Source organism: Trachinotus anak, unplaced genomic scaffold, assembly GCF_046630095.1.
Source record: "Trachinotus anak isolate AG129_WGS33_773 ecotype Australia unplaced genomic scaffold, CSIRO_AGI_Tana_v1 ptg000003l, whole genome shotgun sequence".
Classification (NCBI taxonomy): Eukaryota; Metazoa; Chordata; class Actinopteri; order Carangiformes; family Carangidae; genus Trachinotus; species Trachinotus anak.
The window spans coordinates 9050611-9068316 of NW_027273854.1; the positions used below are offsets into that span (position 1 = coordinate 9050611).

Here is a 17706-nt window from a genome sequence, read left to right on the forward strand (position 1 = left end):
AAAGGGGTGGGATGTACTGTGCTCTTAAAGGGGATGGACTACTGAGCACGAAGGCACGGTTACGACAAAAGGCAAATGATGAATTAGCGTTTTATTTATTTTGAATTGCGCATGAAAATGCATTTTGTTCCAAGCCAGGGCTGATTTTCGGGGTCGAGGGTGAGATAGTTTTATAGTTTACAATGGGGTGTGAAGGCAACTGAGAGCTGAGGAGCAGAACAAACAGAATTTTTTACTGTATATTAATAAAATAATTTGTCGGTGTTAATGGTTTGCTTTGTCAAACTTAATGCGTTGTGAAAATCAAGTTTCCTAAAATTTACAGCCATGAAAAGGGCCCAGTGCAGACATGTTCAAAGACATTAAGAAATACTCTGCTTTGAATAATGCTTTTATCTGATACAGTTTTTCCACACAAAACAAAAAAAAAAAAAAAAACATGAGATATTTTATGTTAAAAGTTTGACTACTGGATGCAAGATTACTGAAACCTTCATTCTCAGTATTTGTGCCCTGCAAGTTTCCACATCACTCACGCACAACTGAACCACAACTGACTTCTAGTGTCAAATATACATCATTCATGAAGGTCAAACGTCCAACTGAAGTAACAATAGGCAAAACATATTGTGGAGGAGGATTTAAACCTTACCTGAATAAAGGTAAATCTCTGATACACAGCAACACACACACACACACTCAATCCAACATCCAATAAGTGCTAAATTTTACGCTGGAAATTACAATGTCACCATAGCCTATGTCTCCATCTCACCTGTGTAAACCAATTAAACTTCCATATAAAAGTAGGAATGTTCTGCACTATTTTCCAGTCTCTTCAGTGCTCTACAGTTTGGCCCCTGAGCCTAGCCTCTCTACCTGGATAGTTAGGGAGGCAGCTGCGGGCTCATCAACAAGCCAGAACAGCTCGCCGTTGGTTGGGACAACACGGGCTGCTGGAAACGCCGGACCCTCTCTACCCTCCAGCACTTCCTGCAAGAGAATGGTAACTGTGTTACAATACAACAGCTAAGTTAGCTCAGTAGTGTGAACCATATTTCTGTTGGGTCAGTGTAAAAGTGTTGATCTATTAATGATTTTACTGTTTTTAGTCAGCAGTGATTGAACAGAAACGTACATTTGTGCTCATATTCATGTTTTTCCCTCCTTTATTTTAGTTTTTGTCCTATTATGTTTTCTACTGAATGCATCTGCTATCTGTGACTATTGAATCCTGTAACTGAACCTGCAGAAACTGATTCATTACTTTTTTTGCTTTGTTCTTTTTTTTTTTCTCAAATGGCTTTTAAGATTCAGAATTTGAGTTGTATATATTCAATAAAAATCTCTACATGTTACCTTCAAAACGGGTGCTTTGCTTCCTCCTGTGGATACAAAAGCCACACAGCGTGCAGAGTTCACCACTGGAAAAGTCATAGTCACACGCTGTGGCGGTGGTTTGGGAGAGTCACTGATGGGGGCCACAATCTTCTTGGTTTCCTGAATATGGAGTACACCCAAATCCAATCATCTATCGTGTGTAATGTGTAAAGTCCCAAAAAAGTGCTGTTGTGAGAACCACAACCCAAGACTAGTCAAGTATATGATGTAACATGAGCCCGATTGCCTCACAGGCATTTTACAAAGGATGACAGTGATGACCACAAGGTTCAAGTCGAGCGTAAATCAAAACACATTAATGATTATACAGTTAGAAAAATCCAATTCTGCCTGGCCTCACCTCCAGGAGGGGGTGGTCTGGGAAGAGCGAACAGGTGTGTCCATCAGGCCCCATACCCAGCAGTAACAAGTCAAACACAGGGAAGTCATCATCTGGGAAGGCCTGTGTGTTTGAAAGTAGCAAAACAATACTGTAAAAATTCTGCTGCAAAATATCAAAGCCTGAAAGAACATGCCTGTGGGAATTTTTCAGACAGAACAGATCACAGAAAAGTAAACATATAGTGCTGTGCAAAAGTGAAATTTTGGATGTTTCCATAATGCAATACATATCAGGGAAGCATCTGATCGGTTCCAAATTCATTCTGCAGCGTGACAGGAGCCCCAGATATAAATACATATGTTAAAGATGTGTGTACCTCCTTCAGTTTGCGGGTGTAATCCTCAGCACACTCGCTGACTGGCAGAGAGGAATCGATGGTTAAGATCCCACTATCAGGTATGTTGATCTTGGAAAACAACTGACTCTGGAAAAGAAGGAAAGGAGTTCAATGTTACTCTGATGTGATAAAACAACTTAAATAAATGCAACTGCAACACACTCCCGAACAGATACCTTGTACAGCCCGTAGGTGCTCTCAGGGTCATCAAAGGGAACCAAACGCTCGTCACAGAAACCAGCCACCCACTTGCTGCAGTCCAGCTCTGCCAGGGCGAGCAGCTCCTTGCTGAGCATGGACACAAGGCTTCCTCCAGAGAGTCCCAGGGTGAATCTGCCATGAGAGGCGATGGCCTTCTCAGCTCGAGATGTCACCAGACGGGCCAGCACAGGACCGAGCTCTGCTGAGGAGGGGAACACCACAACTCTTCTGCCAGCCATGAGAGCGCTGTCTGAATAAGAGAGTTACTGAGAAGAAGAGCGAGAGAGTGAGGACAAAACTGATTTTGGGCAATAGGAGGAAGTCAATTACCACACAGCTTTGCAAGTCATCGTGATGTGTCTGTAAATAATCCACACTCAGTCCTATAATACATTACATACACTCACTGTGTTGAAATAAAACCTCCTAAACAATTTAGACTAAAGTTGACCTAATACTCTACTGTAGCTGTGGCTGTGCAAACAGAGGACTGGGGATTAAGCTACGAACAACAACAGGATATTGCATTAACCACTGCAGGAAATATCAGAAACAAAAGCTCATTTCTACACACTTTGAATAATCCTGATATTTCATCACAAAGCTCCACAGTTTCTCGGAAAAAAAGGAGTTTTCTCACCTTGTACGGATCTCAGGTGCAGCTTGTCATGAGGTGGATTTTCAGTCGGCAAATGAAATTCGACGCACTACTTCCTGGAAGGAATTTTCACCAGCCAATCACGTTCTGTGTTTAGACCGCACTGCCTTCTGGGCAGTTGAGTCTAAATAGCGACAACGACATAAAAAGTTAGCTTATCGAGAAAAAAAAAGGGCAATTAACAAACCCTTAAAATATTTTTAGGGGCTGTCACACAACACAGACTGATACTGAAGTCAGCGAAGAAGCCGGGTCAATATTACAGATCGATATTGTAGTTTTGTGAACGATTGCTGTGCTTCCTCCCACCCGGCAGATGGAAACAGCGTGTCCACATCGGCCACTCGAGTTCTAGGGGGACACCCGCGTACCTTGTGGGCACTCTTGCATTACACTGTAACTACATTTCACAGCGAACATTGAGACCCTCCGACCGGAGCATTTGTCTGTGCGCGTCTCTTGCGTCACAGAAACCTTCAAACCATGTCGACAGTCTTCTCCTTCCAGACGCAGCTCGTCTCCATCATGGACGCGTTATCCAAAACAGCCGTGATGGAAATAAGCAAACTGGTGGAGATCGAGTCGAAGATGCTGAAAATAGAGATAACCCGAGGGCGGAACGAAATCGCTTCGCTCACAGAGAAACTGCAGCTGATGGAGAAATTGCTTTATATCGCGCAGGGGGGCAGGCAGGACGCAGCAGCGGCAGCCGCGGCAGCAGCTGCATGCTCGGTGGTGAGGGACGGCTCAGCAAACAGAGTACTGGAGTCTGACAGGACAAGACCTGCCATAAAGAGGTAGGCTTGTACATTCCTGTGTGTAGCCTGTAGATATAGAGTGTCTGTCTCCATCATAACCTCTGCTGTCAGCTCCTCCCTGCCTGGTGTATTAATCTAAGTTTACTGCATCCTAGTGAGAGCCCATGGGAAAGCATAAGTTCCTCCACTGAGATGAGCAGTTTGCATCAGGGTGAAGAGCAAACTGCAGCTGAAGTAAGTCTGCACTGATCAGACACTGTTATGCCTTTACGTTGCACTGTGTCCCTCATTTGTAACAGGCGCCTTTCATGCAATGTTATCTCATCAGCTTCCAAACCCACCGAAAGAGCAGCCTGACCTTATTGTGGTAAAGGAAGAGCCGTCAGAGGTGGACACCGGAGACAATGAGCAAGATAGGACAAGGGAAAACAGTGAGTATTAAATTCAAGATTGGGTGCGCAACAATGTGTATGTAGAAATGTACAAATTCTGAGTCACGAATCATAAAGTGGATTTTGGGTTAAGCTTTTTAAAGGTATCAAATTCCAGCAACACTAATAGTGTAAGAACAACTTTAATTTGATACCACTGCATTCAGCTTGTGGCCTTCATCAGGTTGATTATCATATTCCACCTCTAACTGCTCGTATGCTGTCAACAGGAAGAGAAGCAGTCACAGACACTCAGAAGAGTCCAGATGTGATGCATCATCCCAAATCCATCCCAGAATGTCAGCGACCCATGTACACTGATAACTTTGTGACCCTGAGCTCTCAGTCGTCTGTCGCTGGACCAGGGAGAACCAGAGAAACACAGTGGAATCCTCAGCTTGCACCTGCGCACGCAAATCTAGAGGCTGGCAAGAGCATTGCTCAAAATGTTGCCTCTCAAAGCTTAAGTGTGCTCAGAAACATGAAGATTCACAACTTGAGGAACTCGGCTGCAAAGAGGTTTGGCTGCTTGCAGTGCGGCAAGAGCTTCCGATGCTTTAGTCAGCTTGAAATACACCAGAGAAGTCACACAGGAGAGAAACCCTTCAGGTGCACGCTGTGTGGAAAGAGATATGCACAAAAAGGGCATCTGTACACACACCAGCGCACACACACTGGAGAGAAGCCGTATCGCTGTCCTATTTGTGGAAAGGGCTTTATTCAGAAATGCACTCTTGATATGCATCAGCGTACACACACTGGAGAAAAACCCTTTGTTTGTATCAAATGTGGCAAGGGTTTTACAAAGAACTGTAATCTGAAAAAACACCTTGCGGTACATTTAGATCCTAGTTTGAACATGTATGGCAGTGAATCTGGTGCACCAACGTTTAGCGCGACATTAATTAATGGAACCACTTAAAACAATCCATCAAATGTACTTCTCCAGCTGTTTGATTGAAATAAGTAAATAATACTAAATAAAGTTATCTTTGCTCCAGATTTGACAAACAAACAATTGTGTATCATCTGCTCTGTTGTGATAAAAAATGTGTCAGTACATATGCATTCTACTGCTTTCCTGTCACAGCTCATTTTCAACTAATGCACCGTCAAACTGACTGAAACATGATATGGTGCAACAGTATACAAATACACACTTAGGTTACAGTATGAAACCACTTTTCTGAACTGACTCGGAAAACTCAATGAATCGATAAGTCACCCTCGCTGTCTGTCAGTACTGACAGGTGTTTCTATTATTTTGTCCACCCCCTTCATATTAATGAGGCTAGGCTAAATAACAGAAACACCTCTCTGTACAATGCAATGCAGATCAACAGCACAACAAACTACATCCTCCAGAGTTATCATATAGCTGATTTAACACTTCCATTAAAGATTTTCAGTAAAAAGTGAACCTCATAATCTTCATGAAGGTATGATTTACTGCAGGACTGTTGTATTAGATCACATTAGCCTAATATACCTAATAAACTGCCAACTGAATACAAATGAAGTCATTGAAGGGTACAGTGTAATTTTGAGTTACTTGTACTTTACTTGGGTATTTCAATTTTTTGCTTTTTATACTTCTACTAAACTACTACTCAGAAGCAAGTATTGTCATTTTTATTCCACTCCAGTGTTTGACTTTTGCTACTAGTTACTTTGCAGATTCAAATTAACAATATAAAATATAATCAGCAAATCAATTATGATGTATTTTTACAGGTTAAGACAAGTGTTTATTGATAACTTTATTTAATTATTTATTAATTTATTCAAGTTTTACCAACTGCAACATTAAAATGATGTACACACTTTAATGCAGTCTAATTTTAAATCAGTAATATATATATATATATCATTCTGAAACTGGCCATTATGCACAATGGGTACGTGTAATTTAGGTACTTTAAGTGTAGGCTGAGGATAATTCTTTTACTAAAGTAAAATTTTAAACCGATGACTTGTAACACAAATTTCCGCAATCTGATACTTTTATTTAAGTAAACGTTTCGAGTATTTCTTGCACCACTGTCTGAATGAGATTAGAAATAATGTGGCCTTTACTAATACATGTAATAATAATAATAATAATAATAATAATAATACGTAGATGTCTAGTGCAAACTGTCAAAAAAAAAAAGATGCTATTTATATTGTGCTGCCTTCAAGTGTTCCTCGTAAATGCCGGAACGCGAGCATACAGTTTTCCCACAATCCCCTGCGGCACAGCTATAGCGCATATTTGATCAAGGCATAACGTCAACAACGTTGCTACGCTGGGAATTTTGCCAAAATTTCGAAATATTCAGCCTCCCTGTCAAGATGATGTGCGACGCCACAAATCGGAGTTTTCGGACGCAGTTAGCAGCTATCTTGGAAAAACTGACGAAGGCGGCTTTGGTAGAAATAGGCAACCTGGCTGATGAGTGCTCCTCCGTCCTTCACACCGAGATATCCCTGCACAAGACGGAGAATGAGGCGCTGAAGAAGAGGTGTTACTCGCTGGAGGTCCAGCTGAGAGCAGCGAGGGAGGCGCAGACCTACCCGGCACATGTCAACAGTGTCAGCCGGCGGCACCCTGCAGGTCAGGATGGTCGGACAGCTCGACACGCAGACGTTTCGAGGCTGCCCCAGCGGTGGTGGGGGGGGCGGGTGGGGAGGTTTTACCCAGCAAAACAACAGTTTATATTTGGCAGGCTAGCTCTTTAGTGGAGCCTACACTCAGTTGGCATTTTATTAGGTACACCTGGCTAACACTCAGCATTCAATAAATGGTCCCTTCAGGCTGTATGATCATTTTGGAGAAGGGTCTTTTGTGGTGCTGTTTAGCTGTATTGGGTCATACAAAGGGGTGTCGCTGTTATTTAGCATACCTTTATTGATATAAAATGATAAAAACACCTGCCGGAAAATGCAATACAATTCAAGCCTGTGTTGAATCGACACCCCCACAGCTTCAGCACAACCTGAACATTATAACTGTCATTAAGGGAGGATCTATTGTAGAGCTGCTGTATGTCACTGTTCCTAATAAAGTGCCAGTTAAGTGTCCAACCACCTCAGCTCAATTATTGCAGACCTGTCAGTCAGTTTTTATTGAAAAAAACAGTAAAGCCGTTCTGAAGTTTAGTTTGATCTTTGTGTATATATTTCCACTATGATTACCATATGATAGGAGGTCACAATTTCACATCTGCTTCGTCTTCCAGAACAGCAGCAGGCTGCTCCAGCCATCGATGGAGTTTTTGGAAAGGACTGGTGTATGGACTTTTGGAGAGAAGACAAACTGCCCTCTCACAGAAAAGAGACAATGGAGCCTGCTGCTATGACAAGCATGGGAGCACAGGTCAGTGAATCTTTTATCAACTGGTAAGCTTTGTTATTTTTTTTTTTCAATGCAATGACTTCTGTAGTGAGCTGAGAGGACTGAATGATTTTTGTGTTAAAAGCCGTTTGTCATCTGTCTTGTTTGTAGGCAATAGACTTGATGGAGAGAGAACCTGATCTCATCTTTGTTAAGGAGGAGACATATGATGATCATCCCATTGGCCAGCAGATGAGTTTCACAGATAGCAGAAAAAGTAAGTTTGGATTAAAAAAAAAAAAAAAAAGCTAAACACGTCATTATCATCCTGATAGTTTCTGTGTCTTAACTACATTTATTCTCATTTAACAGTTGTTGGAATTTTTGAGGAAGACAGCATGCTTCACAGATCTGTTGATGAGCTGCAGCTTCACTCGGGGGAATTGAACAACTTCCCCATGACGGCTGACAGTCAAACACAACAACGCATACAGCCAACAATTATGGACAAGCTAATAGATGATGCAACAATGGGCACTCTGGTCGACAACACAAATCCTCCTTCAGCCGCCGCCGAATACTCTGACTACACGAACGATATCCACGTGAATACAACCAAAAAACTCACTATTCAGCCAAAACCTGGGAAGCTAACAAAACAGTTTGAGTGCTTATTCTGTGGGAAAGTATTCAACTATTTGAGCAGCTTGAAGGTCCACATCAGGCGCCACTCCGGCGAGAAGCCGTTCAGCTGCTCAGTTTGCGGGAAGCGATTTGCTCAGAAAACGTACCTGAAACTGCACCAGCGTGTGCACTCGGGGGAGAAGCCGTACAGCTGTCCAGACTGTGCCAAAAGTTTTTCCCAGAAAAGCTCTCTGAACATACATCTTCGGACACACACCGGTGAAAAGCCTTATAGCTGTTTGGATTGTGGGAAATGTTATGCATACAAGTACGGTTTAAATCACCACCAGTGTTTCACTTGACTGAGCAAACAGCCACATGGAGAGCTTGGTTATTGGTAAGAAATCTACCTGTGGCAAGAAGTGCTTTAGTAATGCTCAGAGTAGCTCTACGTGTGCCAATATGTCCATAGGGAGCTCAAATTGTGGATGTAAATGTAGATCTAAATCAAAGAAAGCTAATTTTATAGCCCATATAAATTAACAGTGCTGCTGTAAAAATATTTTTGAGTGAGTTTTTAGTTTTATTGAGAGGAGAAAAGCTGCAGCAGCCAAATGACGGTGCAGAGAATATTTGTCCCTTTCTAGTCTACCCTTTGATTGAGTGGGATTCGGTTTACTTGACTGGTCAGGGGGTTGCTGCTAGTGTTCAACCAGTATGTGTTTTTAAATGACCGATGCCAATATTCAGAGAGAAGGGAGGCCAAAGGCATAATACATGATGTCCATATTGTTTTTATTTTTTCGCATCTGATAAAATACAATTTAAAACTGACAAAATTTCGGAGCCTAAATGAATATTTATTTAACACTACTGTATTATTCACTTCAACACAGGACTTTATTCGAAAAAAACAAAAAACAAAAAACCAAACAAAACTTTGACCTAAATGTCTGCAGACATTTTTTTAACAGCCTTGTGAGTGCAGGCTTTGGCTTCTTATCACAGAATGCCAGGCACTGGCCCGATTAATAAGCCCACCGATCACTGGGTTTATCCATAGTCATTGCCAAATTGTAGGATTCCCTCTTTTTGCCTTTGTCAGTTTCACATTATGCTTAATAAGTTAATTGTGATAGATTTAGATGAGACACATTTGCTGATCCAAATTATGACAAAAAATACCTCCCATTTTATCCATGCATGACGTCATATGGTTGGTGCAACATGTTACACATACCTCAGTTTCATGGCAGGCTACAAAAGGCCTGTGTCAAATAATACCAAAATTACTTTGGACAAGTGCTCCATTGTTTGCACACGTGTAGCATAAACCTTCAAAACTACCTCTTCACAACAAAGCAGAAAAACCACCTCCTCTTTTTTTGCTTCATTACCCAGGTCTCACCTGTGCTTTGTATTCACCATATGCCATTGCCTCATTTTTTGGCATATAACTGCAGAAAGCTGGTAGGCTTCCATCTTTGAAAAACATGAGTGCTTAAAAGAAATGTTGATGTGTGCTGGTGACATAATATTCAAATGATTTACATAAATTGTTCAGGTATACATGGTGTTACTGTTCTAAAATGTTTTTGTATGGCTGAGTTATTATTGAAGTAAGACAAGTTGTGTTGTCATTGTGCAGACAAGCTGATTTGTCAGTTTAAAAAAAAAAAAAAAAGTTAACCATTTAGGTTTAAGAAATTATATATTTATTTTGTTCTTTTCTTTGACATATCCTCAACAGAACTGTCATCACCTATACAGAGCAATTAGTGGTACTAAGGCTTTGTTTTGCCTGTAATAATATGATTCCCTTGAACACACCACACTGACCTCACTAGATGAATTCTCCGAGCCCAAGGAAGAAATCCTGTGCTGTTAATTTTTTTTTTTTTTTCGCTCTCACCTGCATGCCCCTTACAAGGCCCTGTCAGTTGTGCTTTGTTAAGATTGTTAAAGTTGAATATTATATTCATGGAAACTTCAATTTAGATTAGACAAAAAAAGATAAGTTATATCAATAAAAAATGTAATCACAAAGTGAACATTCATGACTGTTTTTTATTGTGAAGACAGAAACAACTAAAACACTGAAATGACAAACGCTTAAATAAAAACTGACAAAGACCGAACATTTTGCTCCACACTCCTGATTTTCTAAGAACTACTACAGACTGAAAGTCATTACGAACATAACGAACCTTACATCATGGTGAGCAGTACTACATGATGCATTCACATTAATAAAGCTACCAATCTTGCACTGCAGTCCATCACTGACAGGTTTCAGCCATTAGGTTTTTAATATGTCTTCTACCTATGGGTCTTTCTCCCTCACGATTTCTGTGTGCCATTAAATGATGGTTGAGGTTCACCTTTTGTGTGAAAGTCTTGCCACATTTAACACAGCGAAACGGCCTCTCTCCGGTATGGATGCGTAGGTGACATTTCAGATTGCCTTTCTGGGTGAACCCCTTCCCACACAAGCTGCACCTGTAGGGTTTCTCTCCTGTGTGGACCACGTAGTGAATCCTCAGAGCTGATGGGTTCGCGAAGGTCTTCCCGCACAGCTCACAAGACTTAGTGACTCTCTGAGAAGGAACTGGAGGCACGCAGGTGTGTGAGTTGAACTTGTGCCTGTGAGGGAAATGCTGCTTGCAAATGTTACAGAAGTTTGACTTGTGTGACTTCATGTGGTGTGTTAGGGTGCCCTTGTGGTAAAATGTCCTGCTACATATTTGGCATGTGAATTTATCTTTGTTTAGATCTCTGACTTTCTCTACATTAACATTAAAGTTATCAGGTGAATCTTTATCCAGAGCAGTGCTGGTTTCAGTGTTGCCTGCCGGTAATGTTTGCTGCTTGTTGCAGCTGGGCACAACTGCAGCGTTTATAGCCGGCTCCTGCCGACTTTCTTGAACAAACTGTACATCATCGTCATCGTCGTCGTCGTCGTCGTCGTCGTCGTCGTCATCCTCTTCGATTGGAATGATGTGAACGCTGAAGGCCCGCTCTGTGTCATTGATGGGTGTCAGCTGCACAGATGGTTCTTCAGTAGCATCAGCAGACACAACCTGTTCTCCTTCCTGATCAAATGACAGGCTGCAGGTGCTGCCATCAGCCGAGTAGCTGACCGACAGCTGCTCTGGTTCCTCAACTGTACTTTCTTCTTGTTCTGTTCCATACAAACACACAAACAAACACTGAGAAATCATCTAAAGCTTCTAAATCTGCAGTGTGTACTCCCTAAATGCCAATGCTCCATCACTCTCTTACCCTCTGTAGCAAATGTTTCCTGCTGGCAGCTGCTGGCAGCCTCCTCCGCATAATCCTCTTCTTTGATCTCAGTCACAGTGATTTGCTCAGATTGCGTTACCACACACTGCAAAATAGAAGAAGTCTAAATGTCACATTTTCCGCAACGGGGACTGAAATGATCAGTCGATTAATCTTAATTGTTTAATCAATGGATCAAGGAAAAATGAAAACCTCATCTGGTCCCAGCTCCTCAAATGTGATTTGCTGGCTTTCTCTTTATTAAAGCTTTGTAAATTAAATATCTTATATTAAATATTTTAAACCCGTGGTTGAAAAAAAACTATTAAACCATTAACTACTGACAATTTCAAAATGTCTACATCTTGAAAATGCTCTGTGAAATTGAATTGAATTGCCTATTTTACTTTATACAACAAAGGATTTTTATAATTACTTCACCTTGATGATTCATACATTAGTCCTGTTGAAAAAATATGATGAACATTGTTAGATGCTGGCTTGAGGGGAAGCGTACTGTTTCAAACATGCTGGTTTATCAGGGCATCCTTACACATGCTTCCCCAATCACTGTTGCTTTTCAGTGTGCAAAAGCAATTTTTCATGAGAGGATGAAGAACATGGATGTTGTTGATGTATGCAAAATTGTGTAGACTATTTAAACAGGCATATTGTCTGTTCTGCTGCATATTGGACGCCTGTAAACTCAATTGTTCATTGCTCGTAGCCATGAAGACTTAAAACGTTTGCTGCCCCTGTATAACTTCCTGTCACCTTGTCAGAAGACTGTGGTGAGTCTGTGATTCTCTCCAGACTGTATGGGTCTCTGTCTTTCCACAGATTCATACACCAGTCTTTTCCAAAGATGCCCTCTATGGTGGGAGACCCAGACACTGAGAAGTCAAACACGGGAAAACACACCAGTAAATACAGAAGCAATGCTGGTGGCCTCTGTCGGAATCTGCTGAGCTGATGTTACTGTCAAACTAAAAGAGAGGTACCGTGAGGATCCCCGTCTCTGACGCAGATAGTTTGCATACCCACGGTGCGATAACTTCTACACAACTTGGGGGCGTCGCTTCTCACGATGGTCAGCTCGCACTCCAGACTGTGAACTTTTTCTGCCAGTGCTGAGTTGGCTAACAAAAGCCGAGACAACTCGAGCCGGAGCTCAGCCGAGTCTTCGTCCACCAGTTTGCAGACCTGACTCAGGGCAGACCTGGCCATCGTCTCCAGGATGGAGGAGAGCTGTGAGTGAAAGGAGAGGCGGCTCGCCATCGCTGTCGCTGCTGGCTGCAACGGCCCTCTTCACCAGCTTAATAAAAAAAAGCGTTAATACAATTTGTGGAGCTAAATTTCTGGCTAGAATAAAAATGAAAACATACATTAGCCGAACGCGTTGCTAATGAAGCTAATTTGAGCTAACGGTCCTCTCAAAGCGGGACCTAAATAAACGTAGCAACCGTGACGTGTTTCCGGCGGATGCAACCGGTCAGCTGCGTTGTATTACTGGACTTCCTGGTTTGCCAATGAAACCGTTGTTTTTCTCTAAATGATCATAAATGCAGACGGCTTCCTCACGCGTCAACCTAGATTTCAGTAGAAAGGACCCGGTACACCCGAAGCCACGGACATGAACACGGAGAAGGACTTCTCGCCTCTGACGCCCAACATTGTCAGGGCTCTGAATGACAAACTGTACGAGAAGAGGAAAGTCGCGGCTTTAGAAATTGAGAAACTAGTGCGGGAGTTTGTGGCTCAAAACAACTCCACGCAAATCAGGCATGTGATCCAGATTCTGGCCTCGGAGTTTGCCCTCTCCCAGCACCCCCACAGCCGCAAGGGGGGTCTCATCGGACTGGCAGCCTGCTCCATCGCCCTCGGCAAGGACTCAGGTCTGTATCTGAAGGAGCTTATTGAGCCTGTACTCACGTGTTTTAATGACTCAGACAGTCGTTTGCGCTACTATGCCTGTGAGGCTCTCTATAATATAGTCAAGGTGGCAAGGGGAGCTGTGCTTCCCCACTTCAACCTGCTCTTTGATGGTCTCAGCAAGCTTGCAGCAGATCCAGATCCCAATGTGAAAAGTGGATCTGAACTCCTGGACAGACTGCTGAAAGACATTGTGACAGAAAGTAACAAGTTTGACTTAGTTGCGTTTGTTCCGCTGCTGAGAGAGAGAATCTACTCCAATAATCAGTATGCCAGGCAGTTCATCATTTCCTGGATCCATGTTCTGGAGTCTGTGCCAGACATCAACCTGTTAGACTACCTCCCTGAAATCCTGGACGGGCTCTTCCAGATCCTGGGAGACAACAGCAAGGAGATCCGCAAGACGTGTGAGGTGGTGCTGGGAGAGTTTCTGAAGGAGATCAAAAAGACTCCCTCCAGCGTGAAATTTGCTGAGATGGCCAACATTCTGGTCATCCACTGCCAGGTCGCAGATGAGACCAAACTCACAAACGACCTGATCCAGCTGACGGCTATGACCTGGATGAGAGAATTTATCCAGCTTGCAGGCAGAGTCATGCTCCCGTACTCCTCTGGTATCCTAACTGCAGTGCTGCCTTGCCTTTCCTATGACGACAGAAAGAAAAATACCAAAGAGGCAGCCAGTGCTTGTAATCACAGTCTGATGAAGCTGGTGACACCTGAGGATGATGAGGATGAGGAGGAGGAGAGAAGTGGAAGCGCAGGGTCGCCGTCCAGGGAAGACGGTCAAACCAAGACGGAGCCAGACAGCAATGATATGCTGAACGCATCACAAGAATCTGTTGGTTTCAGTAATATCAGCTTCTTTGCTCCGGCGAGTGCCGACAGGCCTCAGGTAACTCTGGACCTGGATGGTATTGTTCAGGTGTTGGACCGCCACCTCCACGACTCCTCCACTGGCATGATGACCCGCATAGCTGTGCTCAAATGGCTCTACCACCTCTACATCAAGACACCACGCAAAATGTTCCGCCACACTGACAGCTTGTTTCCCATGCTGCTGAAAACACTGTCTGATGAGTCTGATGAGGTGATACTGAAAGATCTGGAGGTGTTGGCTGAGATAGCGTCTTCTCCCGCTGGCCAAACAGACCAAGCTGGCTCCTGCGAAAGCACTGACAGCAAACCCGAGCTCAGGGTCCCTGAGGGTGCCAAGCTGGGACAGCAGCATATCACAGGCTCCAAAGCAGTGGACTCATCCCCCTCCACTCCCAGTATGAACTCCTATTTTTACAAGTTCATGATCAACCTGCTGAAACGCTTGAGTCTGGAGAGGAAGCTTCTGGAGAACCGAGGAGCTTTCATCATTAGGCAGTTGTGCTTGTTGCTTCATGCAGAGAACATCTTCCACTCCATGGCTGACATCTTGTTAAAAGAAGAGGACCTCAAATTTGCCTCCACTATGGTTCAGACGCTAAACACCATCCTGCTCACCTCTGCCGAGCTCTTCCAGTTACGCAACCAGCTGAAAGACCTGCGCACTCCAGAGAGCTGTGCTTTGTTTTGCTGCCTGTATCGTTCCTGGTGCCACAACCCTGTGGCCACCGTGTCACTCTGTTTCCTCACACAGAACTACAAACACGCCTATGATCTCATCCAGAAGTTTGGAGATCTAGAAGTGACAGTGGACTTCCTGATGGAGGTAGACAAACTGGTGCAGCTCATAGAAAGCCCCATTTTCACCTACCTGCGTCTGCAGCTCCTGGATGTGGAGAACAACCCTTATCTGATTAAGGCACTGTATGGCCTGCTGATGCTGCTGCCACAGAGCCAGGCCTTCCAGCTGCTCTCCCACCGCTTGCGGTGTGTCCCCAACCCAGAGCTCATGAGAACTGTAGATGAGTCCAAGTATATGGACTCTAAACAACAAGTGGCTTCCAAACGCGGCTCTCACATTCAGATGGATTACAACGAGCTGCTCCAGCATTTTGACCGCGTCCAGAGCAAACACCTGGAAGTCCGACACCAGCGCTCTGGACGTGCCTCTGATCACCCTGACAGGAAGCTGATGTGAAGTCATTGTGCCATAGTGAGAGGAGAGTGACGGAAAATATGTTATGTATAACAATATATATATATATATATATATATATATATATATATATATATATATATATACTGTGTACTGGAAAAGATTATTAAGATGCTATTGAAGCCAAAAAGTATTAAGTGAAGATGATTAAAAATTGTTTTATCAGAGAAAAAACTGGGTATACATTATGAAGAAACAACTCTTATGTTTGTACATTTCTTTGCTAATAAGGAGGGCAATGCTATGTCACATAAGAAAAAAAACAGGACACAGATTTGAGTGATTTGGAGAAGATACATAAAATGTCTTACATCATGAGGAGTGGTGGTGATAATATGGCCATATAGTTTTGACAGTTTTGATCATGCCCTGTCAGCAGCTGAGCTTTTTTCCAGCTAAATGAAATGTCCACAGTATTTCAAGTGAAACTGACGTGCATCTCAGTGTTAAATAGCACACTACTGTTATTTAATCTGGTGTATCCTTCTGAGCAGCATGAATGGAGCATGCGCTCAGGGTTGCCTTAATCTCATGTCAGCCAGAAAGAAATGTCACGTGTAGAGTATTGACCAAGATCGACTGAGATTTAAAACTTTTGACGCTGTGGGTGACTGACCTCTGGCATAAATTCTGGTTAGGCCTGTATAGTTACACCTCTTGCCATCTCTTTGTTACTGCAGCTGATGAGAAACTTTAACTTACACACCTCCAAGCTTTTAATTCAACTTCTTTCTTATACTTTCTTCAACTAATTTGTTTGTTTGTACAGTGTCTGTTTGTCTTGCATTCTTTAAAAACATTTGCATTTTTGTCATTCCTGTGTGAAAATCAATAAAGTGGACCATGTGATTGAAAACACTTTTTTTTTTTCACCCCATATTCATATATTACACAAAACCTTTGTAATTAGAAATGCTGGTTAAGTGTGTGAGGGGAAGAAGAGAAGAAACTCTTTTCTTGTCTGTGTTTACATCCTGCATAGCCAGCAGCCCTTTGAAAATGATCTAGTCAATATTTTGCTCTTGAATAATTACCATAATTAGGCCCATTATACATCAAGCTTGAAATGTAGACTGTTGTGCCAATTTTACTTTTCATTTTCTAAATGTATTCAGTTAACTTTTTTTATTCTGTCATTATGAGCATGTTATACAGACTAGGCTTTGTTAAAGCACATGAATAATTGCATCAGAGCATGTTGGTCTTCTTAAAATAATACTAGAATTTAGTCTTTTATCCGCTTAAATGCCTTTTAGTCATTAACACCAAATCACTCTGCAGTAAATGTTCTGTAAAATATTAACTGTACTGACAATGACATAAATATATATATATATATATCAAAAGCAACTGTTTTTTCATCATTGGAAGCCAAAGAAACTGGAGTTAAAGCAATGAAAGCTTTCTATATGCAAGAACATAGAGCTGGGAATTTAAGTTGTAGTTTTAAACATATAAATGAAATTAAATTACAAGATTACCTTGATATGAGTGAATGTTATATAGCTCATTGTTCCAAATTATATAGCTCATACATCTCTACCCTACCTGGTTAAGTGTCCTGTGTATGGTGGTTCAATGTGAAACTACAGGAGCTGGGTCTTTCTCCCTCTCTCATCTGCTGCAGGACTATAGCAGCTGAACACCCACGGTACATACTGTACATGCATCAGGAATATAGGTCTCACTGCCTGGTTGAGACCAGGTTCAGTGCTGCATTGAATTTCACAGTTGGAGGTTGACATGTCAGGGTGTGGATGATTCCTGCTGCGCCGAGTGTGGGGAAATCTCCCCGGCTCCAGAGGTCCTCAGCTGCATGGGTTTTGGTCGTAGCCTTTGTAAATTTTGGTTGGAGCAGTTCTGGAGACAACGTGAAACTAAAGAGTGTCCTCTGTGCTTTAAAAAGACCCTGGACCTCCACATAAATCATGTGAGGCACATGGAGAGCCTCTGTGTGGCTGATCTGGAGCCTGTTTGCTCTATGTGCCACAGGTCCGGCCTGCATATGAATCACAAAGTGTATCCCATAAAGGAGGCATTCAAAGATTGTAAGGTAAGTTGAATTAAAAATAGCTTAAAAGGTTTAATGTTTCTACTTTCTTTGAAAAAGTGTGGAGCATATTTTAAGATAATATGTGGGACTTTGCATTTGCAAGTTATTCCAGAGTAAAATGTACGCATCTGTAGAGCAAGGGTTTAGGATGCATTATAATATGAAGAATTATCTTAAGAGTAGACAATGATTATCCTCAGGCTGCAATTATGTTGGAAATTGAAAGTTAAACCCAGAAA

At 42.4% G+C, this 17706-nt stretch overlaps 4 protein-coding genes across 5 annotated transcripts; 2 read left to right on the forward strand and 2 right to left on the reverse strand.

Moving 5' to 3' along the window:
- Positions 1 to 73: 73 nt before the first annotated feature.
- Positions 74 to 6807, reverse strand: pgls (6-phosphogluconolactonase). The gene is made up of 7 exons (XM_071472477.1): positions 6725 to 6807; positions 2962 to 3103; positions 2297 to 2587; positions 2100 to 2207; positions 1742 to 1843; positions 1360 to 1500; positions 74 to 993 (listed from the first exon to the last, which is right to left on the reverse strand). Exons 3-7 carry the CDS (start codon positions 2558 to 2560, stop codon positions 847 to 849), a joined length of 762 nt encoding a protein of 253 aa, XP_071328578.1. The 5' UTR covers positions 2561 to 2587; positions 2962 to 3103; positions 6725 to 6807; the 3' UTR covers positions 74 to 846.
- On the forward strand, positions 3329 to 8615 carry LOC139609049 (zinc finger protein 271). The gene is made up of 8 exons (XM_071463286.1): positions 3329 to 3776; positions 3893 to 3971; positions 4066 to 4168; positions 4399 to 5087; positions 6416 to 6764; positions 7390 to 7526; positions 7656 to 7761; positions 7857 to 8615. The coding sequence occupies exons 1-8, from the start codon at positions 3463 to 3465 to the stop codon at positions 8468 to 8470; spliced, it is 2391 nt and encodes a 796-aa protein (XP_071319387.1). The 5' UTR covers positions 3329 to 3462; the 3' UTR covers positions 8471 to 8615.
- Positions 8616 to 10155: 1540 nt separating this feature from the next.
- LOC139614811 (uncharacterized) lies at positions 10156 to 12867 on the reverse strand. 2 transcript variants are annotated; one of them, XM_071472420.1, is made up of 5 exons: positions 12776 to 12834; positions 12392 to 12705; positions 12165 to 12283; positions 11391 to 11496; positions 10156 to 11289 (listed from the first exon to the last, which is right to left on the reverse strand). In XM_071472420.1, the coding sequence occupies exons 2-5, from the start codon at positions 12666 to 12668 to the stop codon at positions 10388 to 10390; spliced, it is 1404 nt and encodes a 467-aa protein (XP_071328521.1). In that variant the 5' UTR covers positions 12669 to 12705; positions 12776 to 12834; the 3' UTR covers positions 10156 to 10387. The 2 variants fall into 2 exon arrangements, with proteins under 2 accessions (XP_071328521.1, XP_071328531.1); XM_071472430.1 differs by having other exon boundaries at positions 12431 to 12867.
- Positions 12868 to 12874: 7 nt separating this feature from the next.
- On the forward strand, positions 12875 to 15531 carry vac14 (vac14 homolog (S. cerevisiae)). The gene has a single exon (XM_071472372.1). The coding sequence runs from the start codon at positions 13024 to 13026 to the stop codon at positions 15394 to 15396; it is 2373 nt and encodes a 790-aa protein (XP_071328473.1). The 5' UTR covers positions 12875 to 13023; the 3' UTR covers positions 15397 to 15531.
- Positions 15532 to 17706: the final 2175 nt, after the last annotated feature.